The following is a 22,793-nucleotide window of genomic DNA, read 5'->3' on the forward strand; positions in this document are numbered from 1 at the left end:
CTGCATAATGGCGCCTAAAACAGACAATGCAAACAACGCTCCCATTTCTGTGTCCATTATGTTGTTTACAGTGAAGGCTGGTCTGTTGTCTTCCGGTAGCGTTAAAGCCATGTGTTAAAGTCATGTGATAGGAGCTTGACGAGTAAGGGAAGGATAAGCAATGACACAAAAGCCCCATTCAGCTAACGAATCTCGGCAGCCCCGTCTACGTTTTCAGATGTCTCCGTTTTCCCTCATCCACAGTGAGACGGAGCAGCAGCGTTTTAGAATGAAAACGGCCTCTCCAGTGTTTCCAAAACGCTCCGTTTTCAGTGCTCGAAAACTCCGGCGTAGTGTGGAAGGATGGTGTAACCGTAGCAAAACGTATGGGTTTTCAAACTAAAACGCATTAGTGTAAATGGGGCCTCAGACAAGCACAGACTGTTTCTTGGTATGACCTGGAACATCTTCCTCAAGATATGTAGCTGTTCAAATTCATCATAATTGCAAACTAAATAGGCCAGAACATTAATCTTTAGGTACCTTGGGAAACCACAAAAAGAAACTCACCAGTCGGTCTGAGGAAGCCCGGTCTCTCCTTTTCTCTACTGAAAGAACTTGAGGCCTGAATTAAGTTTGTAGAGCTATTGGTTTGGAGAGGAGGGTCTTTGAGTTTGGCATGGACTCTTATGGCCCCTGTGCGTTGAGCCTCAGGTTCAACATAGCTGGCTGAATCAGACTGTGAGGCCACAGATGGAGCTTGAGGAAAGGTTTCAAAGCTGTGGCGTTTTGCCTTATCATCTGATTGAGCTTTGTCCAATCGAAACTTAAGAGAAAGAGAGGTAGAGCGAAGCTTCACTCCAAATGCATTTGTAGACTCTTTCGCTTTGCCTGCCATGGCATCCTCCACCACATCCTCGTCTGCCTCTTCGGCAGCCTCCACCTCACCTAAACCTTGCTCAGTAGTCTCTACCTTGATCTCCTGCTTCTCGTTGATCTGAATCTCCTCCACATTCATGGGCTTTGAAAGGTCAGTGGATTTTGGTGGTATCACGGAATCATTGTATCCTTTGTCTTCCTTCTTAGATGATGGTGGTAAGCTAACACATGGGTCTTTTATTGCTTTCTCAACTTGTGAACCTACTTGCCAGTCTGTCTTGAATTTCAAAGTTGGTTTGTTAACTTCGATGGCTTCCTTTTTCAGTCCATCTTGTCCAACTACCCCGGTGAAGCTTCCAGTCCTCTGGCGCTCTTGATTCTTGTCTGAGGAGACACTGAATGATCCAGATACAGTTCTCTGGCGCTTTATGGTTTCTGTTTGAGCGGTATCCTGACTTACAGCCGACACTGGGATGACTGGGGGAAGAGTCTTAGACTCTGGTTTGTCATCTGTTGAAGGTACATATCTTCTAAAAGATGATGGTCTCAGACTTACTCCACAAATTACATTGGGTGAAGCAGAAGTAGAGCTTTCAATATTTACTGGACTCTGAACACTATATTTCCTCAATATATCCATTTGGTTTTGTGCCGGCACAGTATTAGTCTTCTTCTGATCTTTCACAGGATTTACTTCTGGTGTAGTTGACACAGCTGGTCTTACAGTTGACATGGGGTTACTTTGGCTGCTCTTGAGTAGTTTAGAGCTGCTGAATGTCTCACTCTCTTCTTTTCTCTTTCTGTCAATTGGCACCACTGGGATTGGTGGTTTCGCCACTGGTGGCTCAGCTGAAGGCATCTCTTTTGGGCTAGGACTCCTCGCAGGAGATGTGGACAGGATGTTACTCGCAAGTTCCGGTTCAGATGAAATTTGTGCATCTTCAGCAGTCTGCAGAGCCATTAATGGTGAAATCGGAAGGCTCTTGATTGGCATTGCTGTGAGCTTCTCCCCTGGACGTAAAACTTGAGAGGAATACGACTGAGCGCGAGGTATCTCTTTTACAACAGCCACCCCCTCCTCTTCCTGCCTTGTAGCAACTGACTGGTCCAGATTGTTCAGACTCTCAGACCGAGTTCTGCTTCCATCCTGCTTCAAAGGGACAGGGTGAGATGGGGGGAAAATGTATCAAATGTATATCAAAATATATCATGAGCAAACTCAAAACTTCCTTGTCAGTTCAAACCAAGCTGCCGAATTGAGTTTCAGATTGTGTGTCGTTATTATGTATGAAATATAGACTTCTTCTGCTAAAGAAGAGTAATGTAGTAGGATGTAATCACTGTACACAAGTGCAGCAATGTTTCAGGAACAAAAAATATTGAATCCTCATTGGGTTTGGTAGACATCTTTCCTTTTCCTTTGTTGCTTTTCTAACATTGTATCTACTCCAGGTGTTACTGTTGAACCAAACCATTTACACAATGTCAGTAGTGTTCATATTGTAAAAATAATAATAATAATAATTCTTTACATTTATATAGCGCTTTTCTGGGCACTCAAAGCGCTTTACACAATGGGGGGGGGGGAATCTCCTCATCCACCACCAGTGTGCAGCATCCACCTGGATGATGTGACGGCAGCCATTTTGCCCCAGACCGCACACCACACACCAGCTGATTGGTGGAGAGGAGACAGTGATGAAGCCAATTGGAATATGGGGAGGGTTAAGAGGCCATGATGGACAGAGGCCAGTGGGCAGATTTGGCCAGGATGCCGGGGTTAAACCCCTACTCTTTTTCGAAGGACATCCTGGGATTTTTAACGACCACAGAGTCGGGACCTCGGTTTAACGTCTCATCCGAAAGACGGCGCTCACTGAGCAGTATAGCGTCCCCGTCACTATACTTGGGCATTAGGACCCACACAGACCACAGGTTTGGCGCCCCCTGCTGGCCTCACTAACACCACTTCCGGCAGCAACCTAGCTTTCCCATGTGGTTAATTTAGCACATACAAATAATGTTACAGTATGTTACCGTATCGCATCTTCAAAATTCAGTTGCATTAATTTGTGGAGATATTTTTACCATACAAACAAAAAGTGTAAGAATTTTGTTGGTCATTTATTGTCAATAGTAATTCAAAATCAAATTAGCAAAATACTGGACTATAGGTTTACTCAAGGCCAGGGGTGGGCAAACTCGGTCCTGGAGGGCCGGTGTCCTGCACAGTTTAGCTCCAACCCTAATCAAACACACCTGCTTATAGATTTCTTGTGATCTTAAAGACACTGATTAGCATGTTCAGGTGAGTTTGACTAGTGTTGGAACAAAACTCTGCAGGGACACCGGCCCTCGAGGATCAAGTTTGCCTATCCCTGGTCAAGGCCATAAGAAGACTCACTGTAATGGACACCCTCTTGTTTTTGGCACTAGCCCTTTGGTTCTTGGGTTTGAGAGACATTCGGTGGCGGGCAGCAGAGTTGTCCAGAAGGGAAACGACCTGTGGAGGAGTGCTGAAGTCTATTGCTGACCCTGGAGCCTGTGGCGAAAGAGGCGCAGGGCTGATCGATCGAGGAGAGAGAGGCTGTGAAGAGGCCTGGAAAGGGAAGACGGACACACTTTTAAAAATACAACATTTTACACTTAATAAACCATTCAGATTTAGGTCATGAATAAGATGTATGATCGACAGGCATAATGTAAACAGCATGATGAAATGACATGAGGCTACCTGTTCTTCCTCTTCACTTCCTGTTCCAGCTAAGCTCAAAGTGCTATGGTTCTTGGAAGGGAGGGAATACTGCAAACATAATGATGTGGACGTTTACACCATATTTAGCTAACACGCTAGCTATTTTTTTGCTAAAATATGCTGAAAGGCACATTTTGAACAAATGGAAACACAAAATGAGTTACACAAACGAATGTAGATGAAATTGAAAGATGATATTAGCTGAAAACATGCAATTATCACCACAACACATTAGCGTACAATACGTCACAATAAAGATCTTAGGATGCTGCTGATGTCTTTTAGTACAAGCACCTTGTTCGATATGCTCATGTACAGTGCATCACTGTGGGAAACTTCAGGTGGGCTTCGAGGAAGACCATCATCTTCTGAATTTCTACCTGCATCTTCACGATGTTTGCTGGGCAACAGCAGAGGAGGAGGACCTAGGTGCATCTTTTGCTGCTGGAGCTTCATCTGATCAGCCAGGGAGAAAAAAAAAGATTATTTATTAATAAGGATTAATTCACCTCTAAATTAAAAATCTGTGATTCATTACTAACCCTGTTATTCCAATAGTCTGAGATCTTCATTAATCTTTGGAACACAAATTAGGATATTTTCATCCTCCATATTTATAAATGGTCCCGAAATGTTAAAAGTCCAGAAAAGAAACCAAAAACATTGTCAAAACCTTCCATGTGACTTCAGTGGTTCAACTGTAATCATACGACACTATGAATTCTTGGACTTTTGTGAGTAAAAAGTGACTTTGTTCACCAGTGTTTTTCATGTCAGCTCAGGGTGTGCATTTACTACAAAAAATATATGCTTGCTTGTTGCTCAGCTGACTATAATGGAAATACATCGTACTGCCCTTAGTAAGCGTGCACGCTGACCTATTTAAGAAAACAAGACACAGGTGAACATAGTCATATTTACAGTTTACATACCTTTTTTGGATCTTTGTAAGTTCACAGTTGAAGTCACATGGACAGTTTTGGACCATTTATGTCTATGGAGGATTCAAGAGCTCTTGTATTTAATGTAAAATGTCTTAATTTTTGTTCAAAACTTGAAGATCTTAGGGTTTGGAATAGCATGTTAATAACTGAATTTTCATTTCTAGGTGAATTATTCCTTTAATAGAACTAATGAAAACATTTCTGTCATTCTGTTCTTTAATAATGGAGAGTGCACCAAAGAGCTGTGAATATTTTGCTGAGAATATTTTCTTTTTACTTTGTTTAAAAAAAAATTAAGACTTTAATTCTGGAAGGATGATTTAATGGCAACAAAATGAAGAAATGTACCACAGCTTTACATTTCATTTACATTATTTCATTATCTCATAATATATATTAAAAGAATGTAATCTGTGTTTCACAAATATGAACTAAGAGAACAGAAATGTTTTATTTATTTAATGAAAAAAAATAATGAATGAGTTTCACAACTAATAAGTCAAGAGTGGTCAGTTTCTGTCAGCTTTTAAGAAAATATGTTTCAATTTATTCAGCATTAAAAGCTTGGGTAAAAACAAAAACTTTTTTCCCCTTTGAAAACAATATATTCTATTTTTTTTTCAAAGATTTATGATATTTTGGAGCAGTAAACATGACAGGCTAAATAATTCTATTGAATTAATGACTTCTGCTGTCTTCATTTGTTTCAAAAACAATGATTTCTTTACAATTTAAATAGCATCTTTTGATTTTTTTTTTCTGCTGGAGATACTGTTCTAAAAAAATGTAAATAAAAATCTTAAACACCTTTGGGACGGTATTACAGAAATATTCAGGACAATAAAAGTGTTCCTTTCTAGTAAAATTGCGCAATAATACTAGTAGTAATAATAGAAATATATTATTATTATTATTATTAATAATAATAATAATAATAATCATAATAAACATTTATGCATGCAGGCAAAGCTGTCAGTCACATTTGGTCAAATTGTTAATGGAGCACTATAAATAATGGAGAGTGCACCAAACAGCTGTGCCGTTTTAAAAAGGAAATAAAAAAATAAATAAAATAAATGTGTAACATCACAGGCAGACTGAGAGCAAATGTCACTGAGTCTTGTAGATGTGGTTTATTGTACCTACCTGCAGAGCTCGGATGTTGCCATGGATGTTCTCCTGAGACAGAACTCTCAGTGGTTCTGTGTCTGAATGACCGTGTTCGGCCTGAAAAATGCTGTCATGTGAAAATGCTCTGGATCCCAGCATGCCTTTGGAGCAACTTTAAAGTAAACATAAATTGTTAAAAGAGGAGTACACTGTATATACTTAAATGTATACATGTAAACTTTTTTTCAACCCATTTAGTTTTTTGCAAGAATTTGTTTCATGCCAAAAATTATTAGAATATTAAGTAAAGATCATGTTCCATAAAGACATTTAGTAAATTTGTAGTGTAAATGTACCAAATGTAATTTTTAACTAGAAATATGCTTTGCTAAGAGCTTAATTTGGACAGCTTTAATGCCGATTTTCTCAATATTTAGATTAGTTGAGCCCTCAGATTCCAGATGTTCAAATAATTGCATCTCAACCAAATATTGTTCTAAGCCAACAAATCATACATCAGACAGAAAACTTATTTATTCAGCTTTTAGATGATGTAAAAATCTTAATTTCATAAAACTGACACTGATGTTTTGTGGTCAGAATTATTAGACCCCCGGTTATTTTTTACCCCAATTTCTCTTTAACGAAGATAATTTTTGTTTAGCACATTTCTAATCATGATAGTTTTAATAACTCATCTCTCATAACTGATTTATTTTATCTTTGTCATGATGACAGTAAATAATATTTGACTAGATATTTTTCAAGACACTTTTATACAGCTTAAAGTGACATTTAAAGGCTTAACTAGCGTAATTAGGTTAACTAGGCAGGTTAGGGTAATTAGGCAAATTATTATATAACGATGGTTTGTTCTGTAGACAGTTGGAAAAAAAAAAATTATAATAATTTTGACCTTAAAATAATGTTTAAAAAATTTAAAACCACTTTTATTCTAGCCAAAATAAAACAAGTAAGTCTTTCTTCAGAAGAAAAAACATTATCAGACATACTGTGAAAATGTCCTTGCTCTGTTAAACATCATTTGGGAATTTTTTTTTTTTTTAAATCAAAGGGGGGCTAATAATTCTGACATTCAACTGTATATTAATATTTATCGTACATTTACTTTAATGTAAAGATGTTTAAGCATAATTTACACAAGACTGTTTTCAACTAAAAACGTAACTTTTTTGTTCAATGGCAGCATTTAGTGACCCTGAAATGCTGGGCTTCAGAGTAAACTATTTAATCAAAATGATTTCTTTATCTTCTCTGAATAAAATATTCTATAAAAATATCTGTTAATTATTAGTTTCTGTATTTTGTGATTCACAAGTGTTTTCCATTTATTTACGATGTGAATTGCATTATGGGATGTTGATCTCAACTCTGTCGACTTTCAATGCGGAAAACTCAACTGGACAGTTTAACAAAGTGACTTTTATTGACTATTTAGCCGTTTGAAGTAATATAATGTATAAGAAATTATATAAAGAGAAATAAGTAACAGAAAATGCACTGCTTTTTTATACTGTAATATACAGCACCCACCCAGACAATAAATCACTTTAAACCAGTGGTCACCAAACTTGTTCCTGGAGGGCCGGTGTCCTGCAGATTTGAGCTCCAACACTGATCAAACACACCTAAACAAGCTAATCAAGCTCTTACTAGGTATACTTGAAACAACCAGGCAGGTGTGCTGAGGCAAGATAGAGCTAAACCCTGCAGGGACACCGGCCCTCCAGGACCACGATTGGTGACCCCTGCTTTAAACTATTAAAAATGTTCTGACTTTTTCTAACTTTTCAAGGTTAAAAGTTGTTGGAAGAAAGATCAAGGTCCCATAAAGCAAGTCAAAAGCATAAATAAATAGGGTAAAGAAAAAAAATACTGAAAGTAAAATACTAAAGCTGCTAATTTACGGATATTTTTTAAAATGTGCAAAAATTAGATTTTACTGAAAACAGCATCGTCACTCGCATGTGTATTATGTGTTCAGTCTTTTGACATTTAAAAGTACTTGATCAAAACAATGGTGGACTATCAGACAATGTACAGTTGAGGTCAGAATTATAAGCCCCCCCTTAGAATTTTTTTTTCTTTTTTTATAGATATTTCCTAAATATGTTCACAGCATCTCTGATAATATTTTTTTCTTCTGGAGAACGTCTTAATTGTTTTATTTCAGCTAGAATAACAGCAGTTTTTAATTTTTTAAACAGCATTTTAAGGACAAAATTATTAGCCACTTTAAGCTAATTTTTTTTTTTTGATAGTCTACTGAACAAATCATCGTTATACAATAACTTGCCTAATTACCCTAACCTGCCTAGTTAACCAAATAACCTAGTTAAGCCTTTAAATGTCACTTTAAGCTGTATAGAGGAGTCTTGAAAAACATGTAGTCAAATATAATTTACTGTCATCATGGCAAACATAAAATAAATCAGTTATGATAAATATTGAAACTATTATGTTTAGAAATGTGTTAAAGAAATATTATCTTTGTTAAATAAACAGAGGCTAATAATTCAAGGGGCTATTAATTCTGACTTCAACTATATGTACTGTATAGTCGAGTAGCGTATTTTAAAGTGATAGTTCACCCAAAGGCGTCAATTTTCTCACCCTCAAGTGGTTCCAAACCTATATCAGTTTCTTTTTTCTGCTAGAAGAAGAAAGCTGATAACCACTGACTTCCATAGCAGGAAATACAAATACTATAAAAGTCAATGTTCACAGGTTTCCTGCTTTCTTCACAGTATCTTCTTTTAGGTTAAGCCAAAAAAAGAAACTCGCACAGATTTGTAACGGATGAAGCGTGAGTAACTGACAACCGATTTATTTGTTTTGCGTAAACTAACCCTTCATGTGACAGTTTAGCCATTTTTACAGATTAATTTGAGCAGGGATCACTTCGACAACATATTTTACACAAACGTTTAATATATGCTAATTAAAATTGTTTCTTTTCGATCAAAGGCACAATGGATTTTGAATTTTTATCAATTTTTATCACAATTTTATCAAAATGCAATTAAATAAATTCCTTTTTTACAGGAAATCCTCAAAGCGCGCAGAGCTGTAAGAGGTTTCAGAGATGTTCTTTTTATTATTATTTCTTTTTTACCTTTTTTCCTTTATTAGATAGGACAAAAGACAAAGTGGAAGAGAGAAGGGTGTAAGGTTGGGAAATGTCCTCGAGCCGGGATTCGATCTCAGGACGCCCTGATGTGCTACTGCACCATATGTCGACGCTCTAACCACTAGACTAGAAAAATAACTATCCTTTTTAATGATTTTTTTTTTCAATAACAGCATTTGCTAGCTGAGCTGTTTTCAAATCGTACCATGCAGACAGTGAGTGAAAAGTGAGCACCTACTCGGAGTCCTCAGCACCCCATGCAATGTCACTTTCAGACTGACTCTGCTTCAGTCCACCATCGTCCTCCTTCCTCTTTATCTTCACAAGCAAGCGAGACTTTAGAGACTTTAACCTGGACTTCTTCCTTCCTAAACATCAAACACAATACGTCTTGGCATTATGCATTTCATGTATGATAGTAAAGGTGCAGTAGATTCAAAAAGACAAGTATCTTATTATATAACAATTGCTGACATTAGAATATACAGTACATATTTTTTTTGGTCTTGAGCCTTAAGGATTTCTGACCTGTTAAGTCGTCAGTGGCTTCTCCCTCTGGATCTCCTGAGGCCTCCAGAACATTCATTTTCACCGGTTCTGCTGTTAATGAGGACAGTTTCACACAAAACAGACGGCAGAGAATGAGGAGAGAGAGAAAGAAACACAGGAGAGCTGCGTAAACTGTCAAAGAAAACGTTCTAGAATGACAACAGCATGTTATCGTTTATTAAATGTGTTTCTTAAATTCACAGCAGAAGGAGTGAAGCAGAGGAGTGATTTACTGACATGTGAATTACTCGATGTGGCAACGTGGCTAAATCTGCAATGCTTGCGATAAGAGAAGACTTTTCTCAACCCAACAGAGACCAAAGGTTTCTTTGCCGGTCGTATTTTCCATGTGATCTGAGAGTTGTTACTTGAGAACATAAATTGCCTTCTAAAACATTGAGGATATTTTCTTTTTACTTTGTATTTGTTTATTTAAAAAAAGAAATTAATTTGATACTTTAATACTGCAAGAATGATTTGATTGCAGTAAAGTAATCAACCACAGCTAAACAAAACTAATTAATTTTATTAGAAATATCTCTTACAAATATCTTTTAATATATTAAAAGAATGTAATCTGTGGGTTACGAATATGAACTAAGAGAACAGAAATTATTTATATCTTCATTGAAAAAAAAAAATGAATGAGTTTCACAACTAAGAGTCAAGAGCGGTCAGTTTCTGTCAGCTTTTTAAAATAAATGTTTCATTTAATTCAGCATTATATGTGATCAAAAAATCACAGTAATTAAGCAGAAAAATGTAAATAAATGCTGTTCATCCATACTTTTATTCATCCAAGAATCCAAAAGAACAGTTTTAATTAGGCATGGGCCGGTATAAGATTCTAATGATATGATAACCTTGGACAAAAATATTGCAGTTTCACAGTATCAGGATATTGTGCTCACTGCTCAAAAATATATTCTTTTTAAATGTCTAGGTAAAAAATGAAAACTTTTTTCCCATTGGAAAACAATATATTATTATAATTTTTTTTAAAGATATATGATGTTTTGGAGCAGTGAACATGTCAGGTGACGTCCAGCGTTCTCCAGCCTTCGAGACTGCAGTTCTGCACAAGACGTTTGGCCATAGGAGAAATGGTCGTGCTCAACTGAGCCTGGTTTCTCTGTTTTTTTAATTCTTCACTTTCGCCAATTGGTAAAGTTATTTTCTCAAAATGTACCTTTTGAAAACTATACATTTTTTGAGAGCGTAAAATAAAGTGTGATTAAAACTTTCAGAAAGTGTAATATTACTGTTTTATTGTACTGTTTTTTTATTGAATAAATTAGGTCTTGGTGAACACAAGAGACTTTCATTCATTCATTCATTCATTTTCTTGTTGGCTTAGTCCCTTTATTAATCCGGGGTCGCCACAGCGGAATGAACCGCCAACTTATCCAGCAAGTTTTTACGCAGTGGATGCCCTTCCAGCCGCAACCCATCTCTGGGAAACATCCACACACACATATATACTACCCAATTCACCTGTTCCGCATGTCTTTGGACTGTGGGGGAAACCGGAGCACCCGGAGGAAACCCACGCGAACGCAGGGAGAACATGCAAACTCCACACAGAAATGCCAACTGAGCTGAGGATCGAACCAGCTACCCAGCGACCTTCTTGCTGAGGCGAACGTGCTACTCACTGCGCCATTGTGTCGCCATTTTATTGTACATTTTTTTTTATACATATATTTTTGATTGAAAAAATTAAGTCTTGGTGAACACAAGAGACTTTTTAAACATAAAATTAGAGATGCCACTTCATTTAACCTCAGCCACTCATGTCTTGTAATGTGCGTCACGTTTCTCTCAATGCATATACTTTATTATGACAACAAACTTGTCTTATCACTGGCCATGCCTTGATAGCACAGATATGCACTATAACAGACAAAAAGCACATGCAAAGTCCACCCTGTCTGCCCTTTTAAAAGCATCATCAGAAACGACAACATTACGTAATAAAATGCTAAACAAAACCAAATATGTCTTTAATGTTTGTGTTCACAATATTGAATTATTACATACTTCAGAACTTTTCTTAAAAACGTATCACAGGCTGTGCATGATAAATACATAATCAGCATGTGTGTGCGGACTTATTTTTTCCTAAATGCAAGCAATCACTGCCATGTCAACAAGGCTGATATCTACTGCAGAATCAGACACAGATCGCATGAAATATGATGATAATCATTGAGCAGGATAAGACTGCATAGAGATGGTTGTAGAATTTTACAGAGCAATAATCTTACAGATTAAACATAGACTTGCTGTACAGCCCAAGAAATCCTTTTTATTAAATGTGTTAAATGTACATTTAAAGAACAGCATTACAGTACATTTACCAAATCCTGAAACAGTTTCAATTATTTGTTTTATTATTTGTTCAATAATAAAGGGAAAATTGTATATTGGGAAATATTATACATTTATTTGTGGTCAACAATACAGTTTAAATAATATATTGAGAAATATTAGCCATTTATGTTTTATCAACAATAGTACAGGGGTGAAATGTGCACTTATTTGATCAATAATACAGTATAACCAGTATATTGTTGATTATTATGAATTTATTTGATCAACAATACTGTACAAATTATAATATTGTGAAATATTATCCATTAAATTGATTAATAATATAGTAAAAATAGTATATTGTGAAACTGAATGCATTAATGTGATCAACAATACAGTACAAATAGTAATAGTTGGAAATATTATCCATTCATTTGTTCAATATTATAGTAAAAATAGTATATTGGGAAATTTTATGCATTTATGATCAACAATACTGTACAAATAATATTATTGTAAAATATTATCTATTAAATTAATCAATAATATAATAAAAATATATTGTGAATATATATATATATATATATATATATATATATATATATATATATATATATATATATATATATATATATATATTGTGAAATTGAATGCATTTATGTAATCAACAATACAGTAGTAATAGTGGGAAATAGTATCCATTAATTTGTTCGATAATAAAGTAAAAATATTATATTGTGAAATATAATGCATATATTTGATCAACAATACAGTATAAATGGTATATTGGCTGATATTATGCATTTATTTGACCAGAAATGTAAACTAGTAATACTGGGAAATATACTTTATTTCGTGCAATGATATAGTAAAGATAGTATATTGTGAAATATTTTGCAGTTATTTGATCAATAATACAGTAAAACTAGCATTAGGGAAATATTATATATTTATTTGGCCAAAAACACAGTACAAATAGTATATTGGCCAATATTATGCATTTATTTGACCAATAAATATAGCAATAATGGGAAACATCATTCATTTTGATCAATATTATAGTAGTATATTGTGAAATAGTACAGTACCAATACAGTATAAAGAGTATACTGTGAAGTATTATGCATTTATTGTATCAATAATACAATACAAATAGCATGTTGTAAATTAATATGCATTTGACCAACCATAAAGTATATATTGTGAAATATTATGGACTTATTTGATTAACAAAACAGTGCAAATAGTAAATTCTAAGAAACTTTACACTACATTACAACATTACGTTATTTATTTGATGGAAATTAAACAGTAGATCTGCAATATTAAGCAGTTATTTAGAGTAAAATACAGCAGTTTTTAAACATTATTATTTAGAATTTTTTTTTTTAACTTTTTAGCATCATTACTACCACACGATCCTTCAGAAACCATTGCAACATGCAGATCATGTTATTATCAATGTTACATTATTAAAACATAGCATTATAAAAATATACACTACTTACATTGTCAGTGAAAAATCCTCTTTCCTCTTGAGTGATTTAGCTTTTGTTCTCCCTGTTAAAAGACAAGCATTGCTATATATCAGATAAACCCCAGCAGCTCTGTTCCAATCCCAAACACACAAAGAGAAGAAGAAACTGAAAGATAGACCAGAGAGAGTGCCAAATCACAAAAACAACTCATGAAAGAGAAAACAAGGAAAAGGAAAAGCTGACTAGAGATGCGCAGAGACTGACGGTTGAACGCATGCTTTTTTCCCTGCACGTTTAAGCTCCTTACAAAACACTGAGCAGCTTTTTGAATGCAGAGCCGATGAAAGCATCAGTCAGTATAACACACCGCCCAGCACTTTATCAGCCACAGACTGCGTATGTGTTGATAAGGAGTACGTTTAATCAAAAATTAACGTTAATAAAGACACTGGGGTCAACATGGGCGTTGCTAGGCCTATTTTAGGAGGGCTATATTTCAACTCAGCCCCCCTAAAACTTTTGCGATTAGCTCATAAACTGTGCACTAAATCGCCTCAGTCCCGTTTAAATTTGATAAGTAAATGTCGGCAGAATTCGGCTCCTCCCCGTCTTTTGTTTTTCATTTGATCAGCAAACCACATATGTGGACAGCGAGAGAGCGAGGTGTGTGTTTATTGATAAATTGTTATAATATGTGCTTATTTGCAGTTCTTTGATCAAGATAACCTTGTATCACCTGTATCCCAATGTCACAGAGGAGCACCCTGCTGAAAAATCCAGCTTAAACCAGCCTAGGCTGTTTGGCTGGTTTTAGTTGGTTGACCAGCCTGGTTTTAGAGGGGTTTTGGCCATTTCCAGCCTGGTCTTAGATGGAAATAGCTGGTTGCCAGCCTGGTTTAAGCTGGACATAGCTGGTTTTGGCTGGGCTTCCAGCCTGGCTAGGCTGGTCAAGTTGGTTTTAGCTGGTCACCCTCCAGCCTGACCAGCTAAGACCAGGCTGGAAATGGCCAAAACCCCTCTAAAACCAGCTTGGTCAACCAGCTAAAACCAGCCAACCAGCCTAGGCTGGTTTAAGCTGTTTTTGTCAGTAGGGCAGTCAGGTTTTTTCGGCATTCACCTCATCAGCACATGCTGTTTTCTCCAGCAAAAAATGTACCTCTTAACGAACATTTCGCTATTTTTATTTCAAAATGAACTACTAATATTAAATACTTTGCAGTTTGTGTGGAATTATCTATACCATACAGTCTTGCACAGAAAGGATTACACACAGTGGGCCCTATCATACACCCGGCGCAGTGTGGCGCAAGACGCAGCGCAATAGTCTTTTGGTAGTTTCAGCTTGGCGCAAGAGTCGTTTTTAGGCGTTGCGCTACGCTGTTTAAATAGCAAATGCATTAGTGCTCATTTGTGCGCCCATAGGCGTTCTAGTCTAAAAAGGAAGGCGTTCTGAGGCGGACCGCTGGCGCGTTGCTATTTTGAGAAACTATAATAGATTTTTCATTAGACCAAAACAAACCCGGTCTAAACTCCATTAACTATTTTCTAGCCTACATAAATATGAAAAATCACTGCTTTTATGTCTTCTTCATCTCGGGAGGCTTTTTCAGTTCATTCATAACAATTTGCTTTTGTATAATGTTATTATTATTAGCAGTATTATTTATTATATCCATATTTATATTTGTTTTATTAAAAACAAGCTTAGATTTGCCCACCTGTCAGGTTTAAGACCATATGGGGCATAGCATGTGTATTTGGAAATAACTCAGTATTTTGACCCCACTTGGTCATTATTGTTCATTTATTCGTTTGCTGGAAATTAGAACTGAATTTAGAAATAGCTTTGAAACAAATCTTTGCGTTTAACAAACGAAATGAATTATTTATAGGCTAATTGATGTCTGTGCGTTTCCCTATCCAAGAGCGAAAGTGAAAGTAGATCATTTATCTCTCATTCTCACGCAGTAGATGCTCTATTTAACAGTTTTCTGTTAAAAATCTGTCAACTGTTAACTGTTTGCTTGTGAAATGTTAATTATTTCCACTTAGACTTACTTTGCGTCCTGTAAATAGCGAATGCGCTCTTGGCGCGACGCAGCTGGGTCTTAAAGGGAATGGGAGATGAGACTATTCTCAAAACACACCTATAACTCATTAAGAAAATAAACTCAACCCTTTTAGACCATGCGTCTTGGCGCAAAGCAGGTTTCCCCGTCCGTTAATTAGCAAAAATGCGTTCTGACACGCCCTGAAAGCGTTTGCTCCCTGCATTTTGCGATCTGCGCATGGACCGTCAAAATAGAGCCCAGTGACAGAGGCATATAGAGAATGTACTCATTTTAACTGTCACTGAGTCACTAACAGAGATAAAAACATCAAGTGTTGTCCAGTGTTAAAAAATACTACTTGTCTATTATTATCATTCAGATCGTGAAATATGTGAATTAGCGTGTAAGTTTAAAATATATTTATATGTATGTCATTTAATTAGAAAAATGGCAGTTTATTTATTTAATACATTGAAACAAAAAATGCACTATAGAAAGTGGTTTTTAATACAGTAAACAGGTGGGTTGAGCCTAGCCTCTTTGGCTTATTCAGAACTCAAATGGCTGTGCCTGTCTATGTAATACAGTGAAATACTAGTATACAACCAATATTAAACAAACATTTTTAAGTGCATTACTATTAAATTACTACTTATAAATGTAATATTAGGCTTTAAATATATATTATTTTTTATATGAGCCCCCCTAAAATGAAAATCTTAAAATCGCTCCTGGTGGTCAGCTGCAGGCAGCCAGAGCATCACGTCTGATTTAAGCTCCTCTTGTGCTTGTAAATGATTTGTTAATATAAGAGACTGTTGAGCGTTTGTGTCAGGCATTTGCATGAACACGTCATCACTCGGTTTTTGTATGCAAATCTTTTTTGAAACTGTCACCTTACATTTATTTTTATTTTGCATATACTCTTCCATGTGTACTGTTTTTAAATGAATACAAATTGAAAGAAATGGTAATGTCAGTAAGATTTGCTATTGAAGGAAATGCAACAATGCATTAACTGCTCAAAAGTGAACCAAACAGCTCATTATTTGACACAATATAGATATTTATTAATATTATAAATATTTCCAATAAATTGCATTTTTGTAATAGAGTGGATTGAACCAACACAATCTCACGGCTATTCGTAACTTTTTCATTTAGTGGCTAATTCGTATGAATTCGTACGATCTAATTCGTACAATTTAGTACGATTTGCTTATCCCCCAATGACGGTTGGGGTTAGGGGTGGGGTCAGGTGCCACGCCTCCTTTTTAAAATCGTACCATTTCGTACGACTGAACTCGTACGAATTCGTACGAATTAGCCACTAAACTGGCAAAACGTAAAATACTTACGTTTTCTCGTGAGATCAGGCTGGATTGAACATAAGCAATTAAGTTTTCTCCCTAAAAAAACTGTTTCAGCTCATTTTAAAAAAGTACTTTGAACAAATAGCTTACATTACAGTCAAAATCAGAAAGTTAAGGTGTTGTGTACAGGGTGGACAGTTAACCTGTAGTACATGTAGACGAATTACCAACCTACGTCACACGGGTTCCAGGTTGCAACAAGAGACCACTGGTAATAGTAAACATGTCGTATTGTGCAGTAGGATGCCAAACTCGAAAGTCCAAAAATTAAAAACCTAAATTTTACTATACACCACACTGCTTTAAATGCCAACTGCAGATGTCTTTGGCTAAAATGGAGCTGAATGAAGTGAGGACCTAATTAGAAATGCTGGACTCTGCTGTTCTCCTTTCATATCAGGTGAGTTCACGCTATGCTAAATCATGCACATTACTCATTTTTGATTGCAGCAATGATTTCAGCAAAAACAGTTACATATGGTTAATTAAACAGCGGACACTGAATGCTAAGAATGAAACATAAAAGTTACGTTTATTAAGGTAAACTTGGTTTTATATTCACACATTCATTCAGAGACATCTTGTGACACACTCTCTATATTGTTTACCACGGCATTTTGAATATTTGGTCTGAAATAACCTGCAAGTGTGACTTGAAACAACATTAACACGGTTTATTTGACTGTGAACAAGGTTGTGGTTTGACAAGTCATTGGCTGCTATCATGATTTCGCTATTTAGAGTTTGCAAATAATACTTTTATGGAATTATATTATTAAGGAGAAAGTCAGAATGTGCGATTATAAAACCAACTTTACCTCTATGTGTAAGTTCACATACCCTGCCGTACAGGTGTAGTTCGCTGTCAGAACACAGTAGTTTTGCTTGTTGATGATTACCCAGGCCTTGTATAACATTAGCTCCATCTTCCTTCTCTGTCTTTGGCTATATAGGCAGAACCTCGGTTTTTAGCTCTACATAGTTTTGAATCTGGTCATCATGGAGCATTATTTCTTGCACATGACCACACAGAACAAAATTGTTGGCATCTAAAGACTTGTGGGCCTTTAACTTCTCTCTTGTAAAATCACTTGGAGCTTTAATGAGTTTGTATATTTGGGGTTGAATGATTGATCATTTCATCTTATCCAATATCCATTGGGAGGGTGCTATCGCAAATGGACCTGTCAAATGAACGCCGCTCACTTTAACGTTAATTTTGCAGAATGACTGTGCTTATCACTGGGTGACAAGCTGGTATAATACGCTGAAAGCATTATGTAAATAATATATATCATATGTAATCAATATAAATTATTTCAAAGACAACAACAAACTATGTACCGCATCGAATGTCATTCCCTCGCTGTAAATGCTAGCGCTCCCGGTTTTTTCTGCCACCTTGCTCCGCGCGCATCTTGAATGTTTACAAACCGCAAATTTTGTCTATTTAGTTTCTTTTTCAAAAAGGTGATATAAATGTGTTTATACAACAGCTTTGTCTGGTTCTTGATTGGCTGATAGTCTTGCGATATTCTGCAAATAACACCACTCGTCCATCCTCAACCCAACTCCGCCCACAGCAACAAGCAGAGGAGACTCTACAGTTTGACAAATATTACTGCTATTGGACAACATAATGCACTTTTGAGGCTTTTTAGGCAAGAAAGTCGTTGTTTAGATTGCAACTATGCAGTTTATTTAAAAGGACTGAGGCTATTTTTAAATATTTATAATTTTCTGAGAGCACTTTAGCATCTTTAGCCTCATTAGCCTTTCTTTGAGCAAAGATGGTTGATGATGTTCATCCACAAGATGATGACAGAGACCACATAATAAGCCCTAAGAGAAAAACTGCATAATTTCAAACTACAACTGAATAAATGATTATTAAACTGGTAAATGACTAAGTCGAGCTCTTACCTTTGAATGTTGTTTTGCTGTATTTATACCAAAGTAATTTTGTGATCACTAAAGAACCAACATTTAAACCACTCTGTCTGTCATAGGGTTGAGCGATGTCAACCAATTTGGCATTGTAAGATGTCTAATGTGAAACATCGCGATGGACGATGGCATCGTCAAAAAGCGGGGGAGAGAGGGGAAGACTCTGAAGAGCGAGGAGGGATCCGGGGATTTGAGGCCTTAGAGGGAGACACGCGATTTCCGTGAGATTATCGCTCGTTTGCGGACATTATAAGTCCCGCAAATGCATTGAGACTCCCGGAACTTCCGAGAGACATGGGATGTCTGAATATCATGTTTAACAACTATAGTGAGATGCGATCAACATTGAACATCCTTCAAATGTTTTATTATAATATTATGTTTAGAAATGTGTTTAAAAAAATCTTCTCGCCGTTAAACAGAAATTGGGGGGGGAAAAAAATAAACTAATAATTCAGGGAGGCTAATAATTCTGACTTTAACTGTGTATAAATAGTGTTTGCTTGTTTTGGACATTATTTAAAACATGTGCCTGAGAAATGAGTAAGTTTGAATATTTGGGGGGCAAGTAAAAATCCTTTACTCAGGCCATTAAAAAACTCCATAGGATTTTTCCCGGTATAAGTCTGAATGTTATTCATAGGGCTCTATTTTGACGGTCCATGCACAAAGCGCAGGGCGCAAACGCTTTCAGGGCATGTCAGAATGCATTTTTGCTAATAAAGGATGGGAAAATCCGCTTTGCGTCATGGCGCATGGTCTAAAAAGGTTGAGTTTATTTTCTTAATGAGTTATAGGTGTGTTTTGAAAATAAACCAATTAGAGTCTCATCTCCCATTCCCTTTAAGAGCCAGCTGCGTCGCGCCAAGAGCGCATTCGCTATTTACAGGACGCAAAGTAAGTCTAAGTGGAAAAACTGAGCATTTCACAAGCAAACAGTTAACAGTTAATAGTTTTTTAACAGAAAACTGTTAAACAGAGCATCTACTGCGTGAGAATGAGAAATAATGGAACTACTTTCACTTTCGCTCTTGGATAGGGAAACCTTTACGCACAGACATCAATTAGTCTATAAATAATTAATTGCATTTGTTAAGCGCAAATATTCATTTCAAAGCTATTTCTAAATTCAGTTCTAATTTCCAGCAAATGAATAAATGAACAATATTAATGAAGTGTGCACAAAAACCTGCTTCTTATCCTAAAACACATGCTATGCCCCATATGGTCTAAAACATGCAGGTGGGCAAATCTAAGCTTGTTTTTAATAAAACAAATATAAATATGGATATAATAAATAATACTGCTAATAATAATAACATTATACAAAAACAAATTGTTACGAATGAACTGAAAAAGCCTCCCGAGATGAAGAAGACATAAAAGCAGTGATTTTTCATATTTATGTAGGCTAGAAAATAATATGTTTTGTAATATTTTAATCCTTTATATTTATATTCTATATCTATTCTTATTATATCCTATATATATCCTTAATATTTAAATTTTTTCATATGTAAAGATATTTGCCTATTGCTCTCTTGTGAGTATTAAGCAGTGTGTAAGCAAGGCGCAACTCTGCGCCGGGGTTTAGACCGGGTTTGTTTTGGTCTAATGAAAAATCTATTATATTTTTTCAGCGGTCAGCGGTCCGCCTCAGAACGCCTTCCTTTTTAGACTAGAACGCTTATGGGCGCACAAATTAGCGCTAATGCATTTGCTATTTAAACAGCGTAGCGCAACGCCTCAAAACGACTCTTGCGCCAAGCTGAAACTACCAAAAGACTATTGCGCCGTGCCTTGCGCCACATTGCGCCGGGTGTATGTTAGGGCGCCTCATGTTCTTAAAGCGGTCTTAGCAAGCTGTTTAGTGTATGGTTTGGAGATAACGTGGAGTTAAGCAGATGAAATGCTGCCTTTTCTTCTGAGCAGACAACGACAGGAGCTCTCAACTCCCTCTTGTGTGTTACTATAAGTAACTCTGAAAGTAGGCTGCAACCTATTTGCAATCTGAAAAAAAGGAGAAATAAAGGAATGACTGGCTGTCAAAGGAAAATACTCAGCCCATTGTACACATCTATAGATGCATACATCTCATTCATTGACTTATAACCCTAAAAATGTATTGAACTGGCCCATGATCTCAGAGGAAGAGACGTTTTGTATCCGCAAAAGCACAGAGCAGCATTGCCCCAGATACAGCCGCAAATCTGTGTCAGATCCAGAGTTGGCCACAAATCCCTCTCCTTTCCTCCTACTGGACAAAAGTCAGCTCGACATCTGGGTGACTTTCAGCCAGCCTACATAATGCGTCTGGCCTTCGCATATAATCCAGCCTGGGTTCATGTTGTCAGATTCACACATGCATGCTGATAGGACGCAAATTGAACTGCACATATGTGTCGTTTCATGATACAGGGTTTCTGCAGATATCATAGTCAAATTTAAGACTGTTTAAGATCTTTTTAAGACCATTAAGTATTAATTTTAAGACCTAAATGACATTATCAAAAACACGCACAAGCATAAAGAGAAAATGCAAAACTCACAAAATGAGTGGCAAAATAAATGTATTGAAATTGAACAATACTAAAGACAGGTTAGATGCACCATTGGACTACAGAAAAAACAAACAAACATCTTAAGGCTGATTTATAGCTTCGCCTGACGGTGCATCATGCACTCCACTGACTGCGCGCACACCTCAAACAGACGAGGCTCTTTAAAACGACAAGCGGCGGTCAAAAGAAACCCACCGTAAACTCAGAAAGATAAACATAGAAGTAGAAAATTTCTGGAACTACGTCATATATATCATTATTATCATTCAATATTTTTAAGCTAATTATTTTTAAAAATTTGTTTATAATTTATTATAATGATTATAAAGATTTTTATAACCATTCGAGATTTTTCAAATCAAACTTTGATGCATCACTTGCTTTTGTTTATATCTCGGACAGTTCTACCAATTAAAGTTAAATATTAATGACAACAAAACATGGGTTGCTCTCCAGTTCTACTTTTTATTATGGCAAGAATTAAAAAGGCGAGGCAGTGGCGCAGTAGGTAGTGCTGATATGGGTTGCAACTGAAATCTGCAGGAAGGCGGCTCTCCAGGAACAGGGTTGGCCACCCCTGATATATAGTCTCATCTGGATATTTCTTTTAAATAAAATTTTTTATAGGATGCTTGACAATGTTTGTGCATGTAGATTAGATTAGACAGTAGGGCTAATCTATCAAAATATCTTGCGATAACTATCCAAAAAATAGTTCACTTAAATTCATATGTTAGGGAAAAAATATTAAATGAAAATTAGTTAAAAAAAGAAAAGAGGAATTTTTATATATTTTTTTTTAATTTCTAAAGATGTTTGGTGACTAAAATATAATTTTAATAAATATAACCATTTCATATAATTATTTTGTTCATTCATTCATTCAAACATTTTCTTTTCCACAGTGGAATGAACCGCAAACTTATTTAGCATATGAGCAATTCCATGAAAATGTCAACCTTGCCATGAAAAGAAAAATGTTTTCACCAAAATAGCGAAACCGTTTCTACATTTTTTGCGCAGGCAAGTGTTTTACAGTACTTTAAAAATACTTAAAAATGTCGCTGTCAATGTTTTCAAACTATTATATTTGATTTACCAAAGTCAAACAAATGACAATTTCACATCCGTCACATCCATAACGAAAAAGTGTCACATCCTAACAAAGCTTTTCCCTCAAAAATGCAAAAATGTCAAAATAAAATAAAATCAATCAGTTTTGTTCTATAAAGAGCCAACTCTTATCCTTTTGTTGAGCATTATTTATTTTGGGTTGTGCAGTTTAATTCACAGAATTTCTACGAAATATGTTGTATACTGTAAACTCACAGACTTTTTTTGTCACATCCATAACGCTTGTTTATTTTCCTCATTTAAAGTATAAAAATGTTCACAGATTGAATTTTTTTGATCCCATAACTCTGTGGTTAGTTGTTTTGGAAAATATAAACAGATGGTTCAATATAATGTTAACGTATACTTTCTCTGCGAATTTATGTTTTGAATTTTTACTGCAAATGTCACATCCATAACGCTGGAATCAGCCATATGTTTTACACAGTGGATGCCCTTCCAGCTGCAACCCATCACTGTGAAACATCCATGCGCGCTTACATTTACACTCAAACACTACGGCCAATTTTAGCTTATTCAATTCACCTATAGCACATGTGCTTGGAAACCGGAGCACCCGGAGGAAACCC

General features: G+C 36.0%; 1 protein-coding gene across 15 annotated transcripts in view; it reads right to left on the bottom strand.

Annotated features, from left to right (window-relative positions):
• Window positions 1–22,793, bottom strand: part of cracdla (cracd like a) — a 34,942-nt gene that overhangs the window by 10,202 nt on the left and 1,947 nt on the right. For 3 of the 15 annotated variants that reach the window (XR_015499052.1, XR_015499051.1, XM_087267414.1), the window contains exons 2-8: window positions 13,189–13,240; window positions 9,347–9,418; window positions 9,057–9,186; window positions 5,704–5,839; window positions 3,908–4,069; window positions 3,263–3,457; window positions 550–2,005 (exon numbers count right to left, since the gene is read on the bottom strand). Coding sequence is in view for 12 of the 15 variants with exons in the window: in XM_087267414.1 (XP_087123540.1) it covers window positions 550–2,005; window positions 3,263–3,457; window positions 3,908–4,069; window positions 5,704–5,839; window positions 9,057–9,186; window positions 9,347–9,404 (2,137 nt within the window). In the remaining 3 variants the exon portion in view is untranslated. Of the gene's footprint in view, window positions 1–549; window positions 2,009–3,262; window positions 3,458–3,592; window positions 3,662–3,907; window positions 4,070–5,703; window positions 5,840–9,052; window positions 9,187–9,346; window positions 9,419–13,188; window positions 13,241–13,422; window positions 13,519–22,793 lie in introns of those variants that run through there. The other 12 variants (XR_015499050.1, XM_087267403.1, XM_087267409.1 and 9 more) reach the window with 11 other exon arrangements.

This window comes from Danio rerio, chromosome 9, assembly GCF_052040795.2.
Source record: "Danio rerio strain M-AB ecotype USA chromosome 9, GRCz13ab, whole genome shotgun sequence".
In the NCBI taxonomy this organism is placed as follows: Eukaryota; Metazoa; Chordata; class Actinopteri; order Cypriniformes; family Danionidae; genus Danio; species Danio rerio.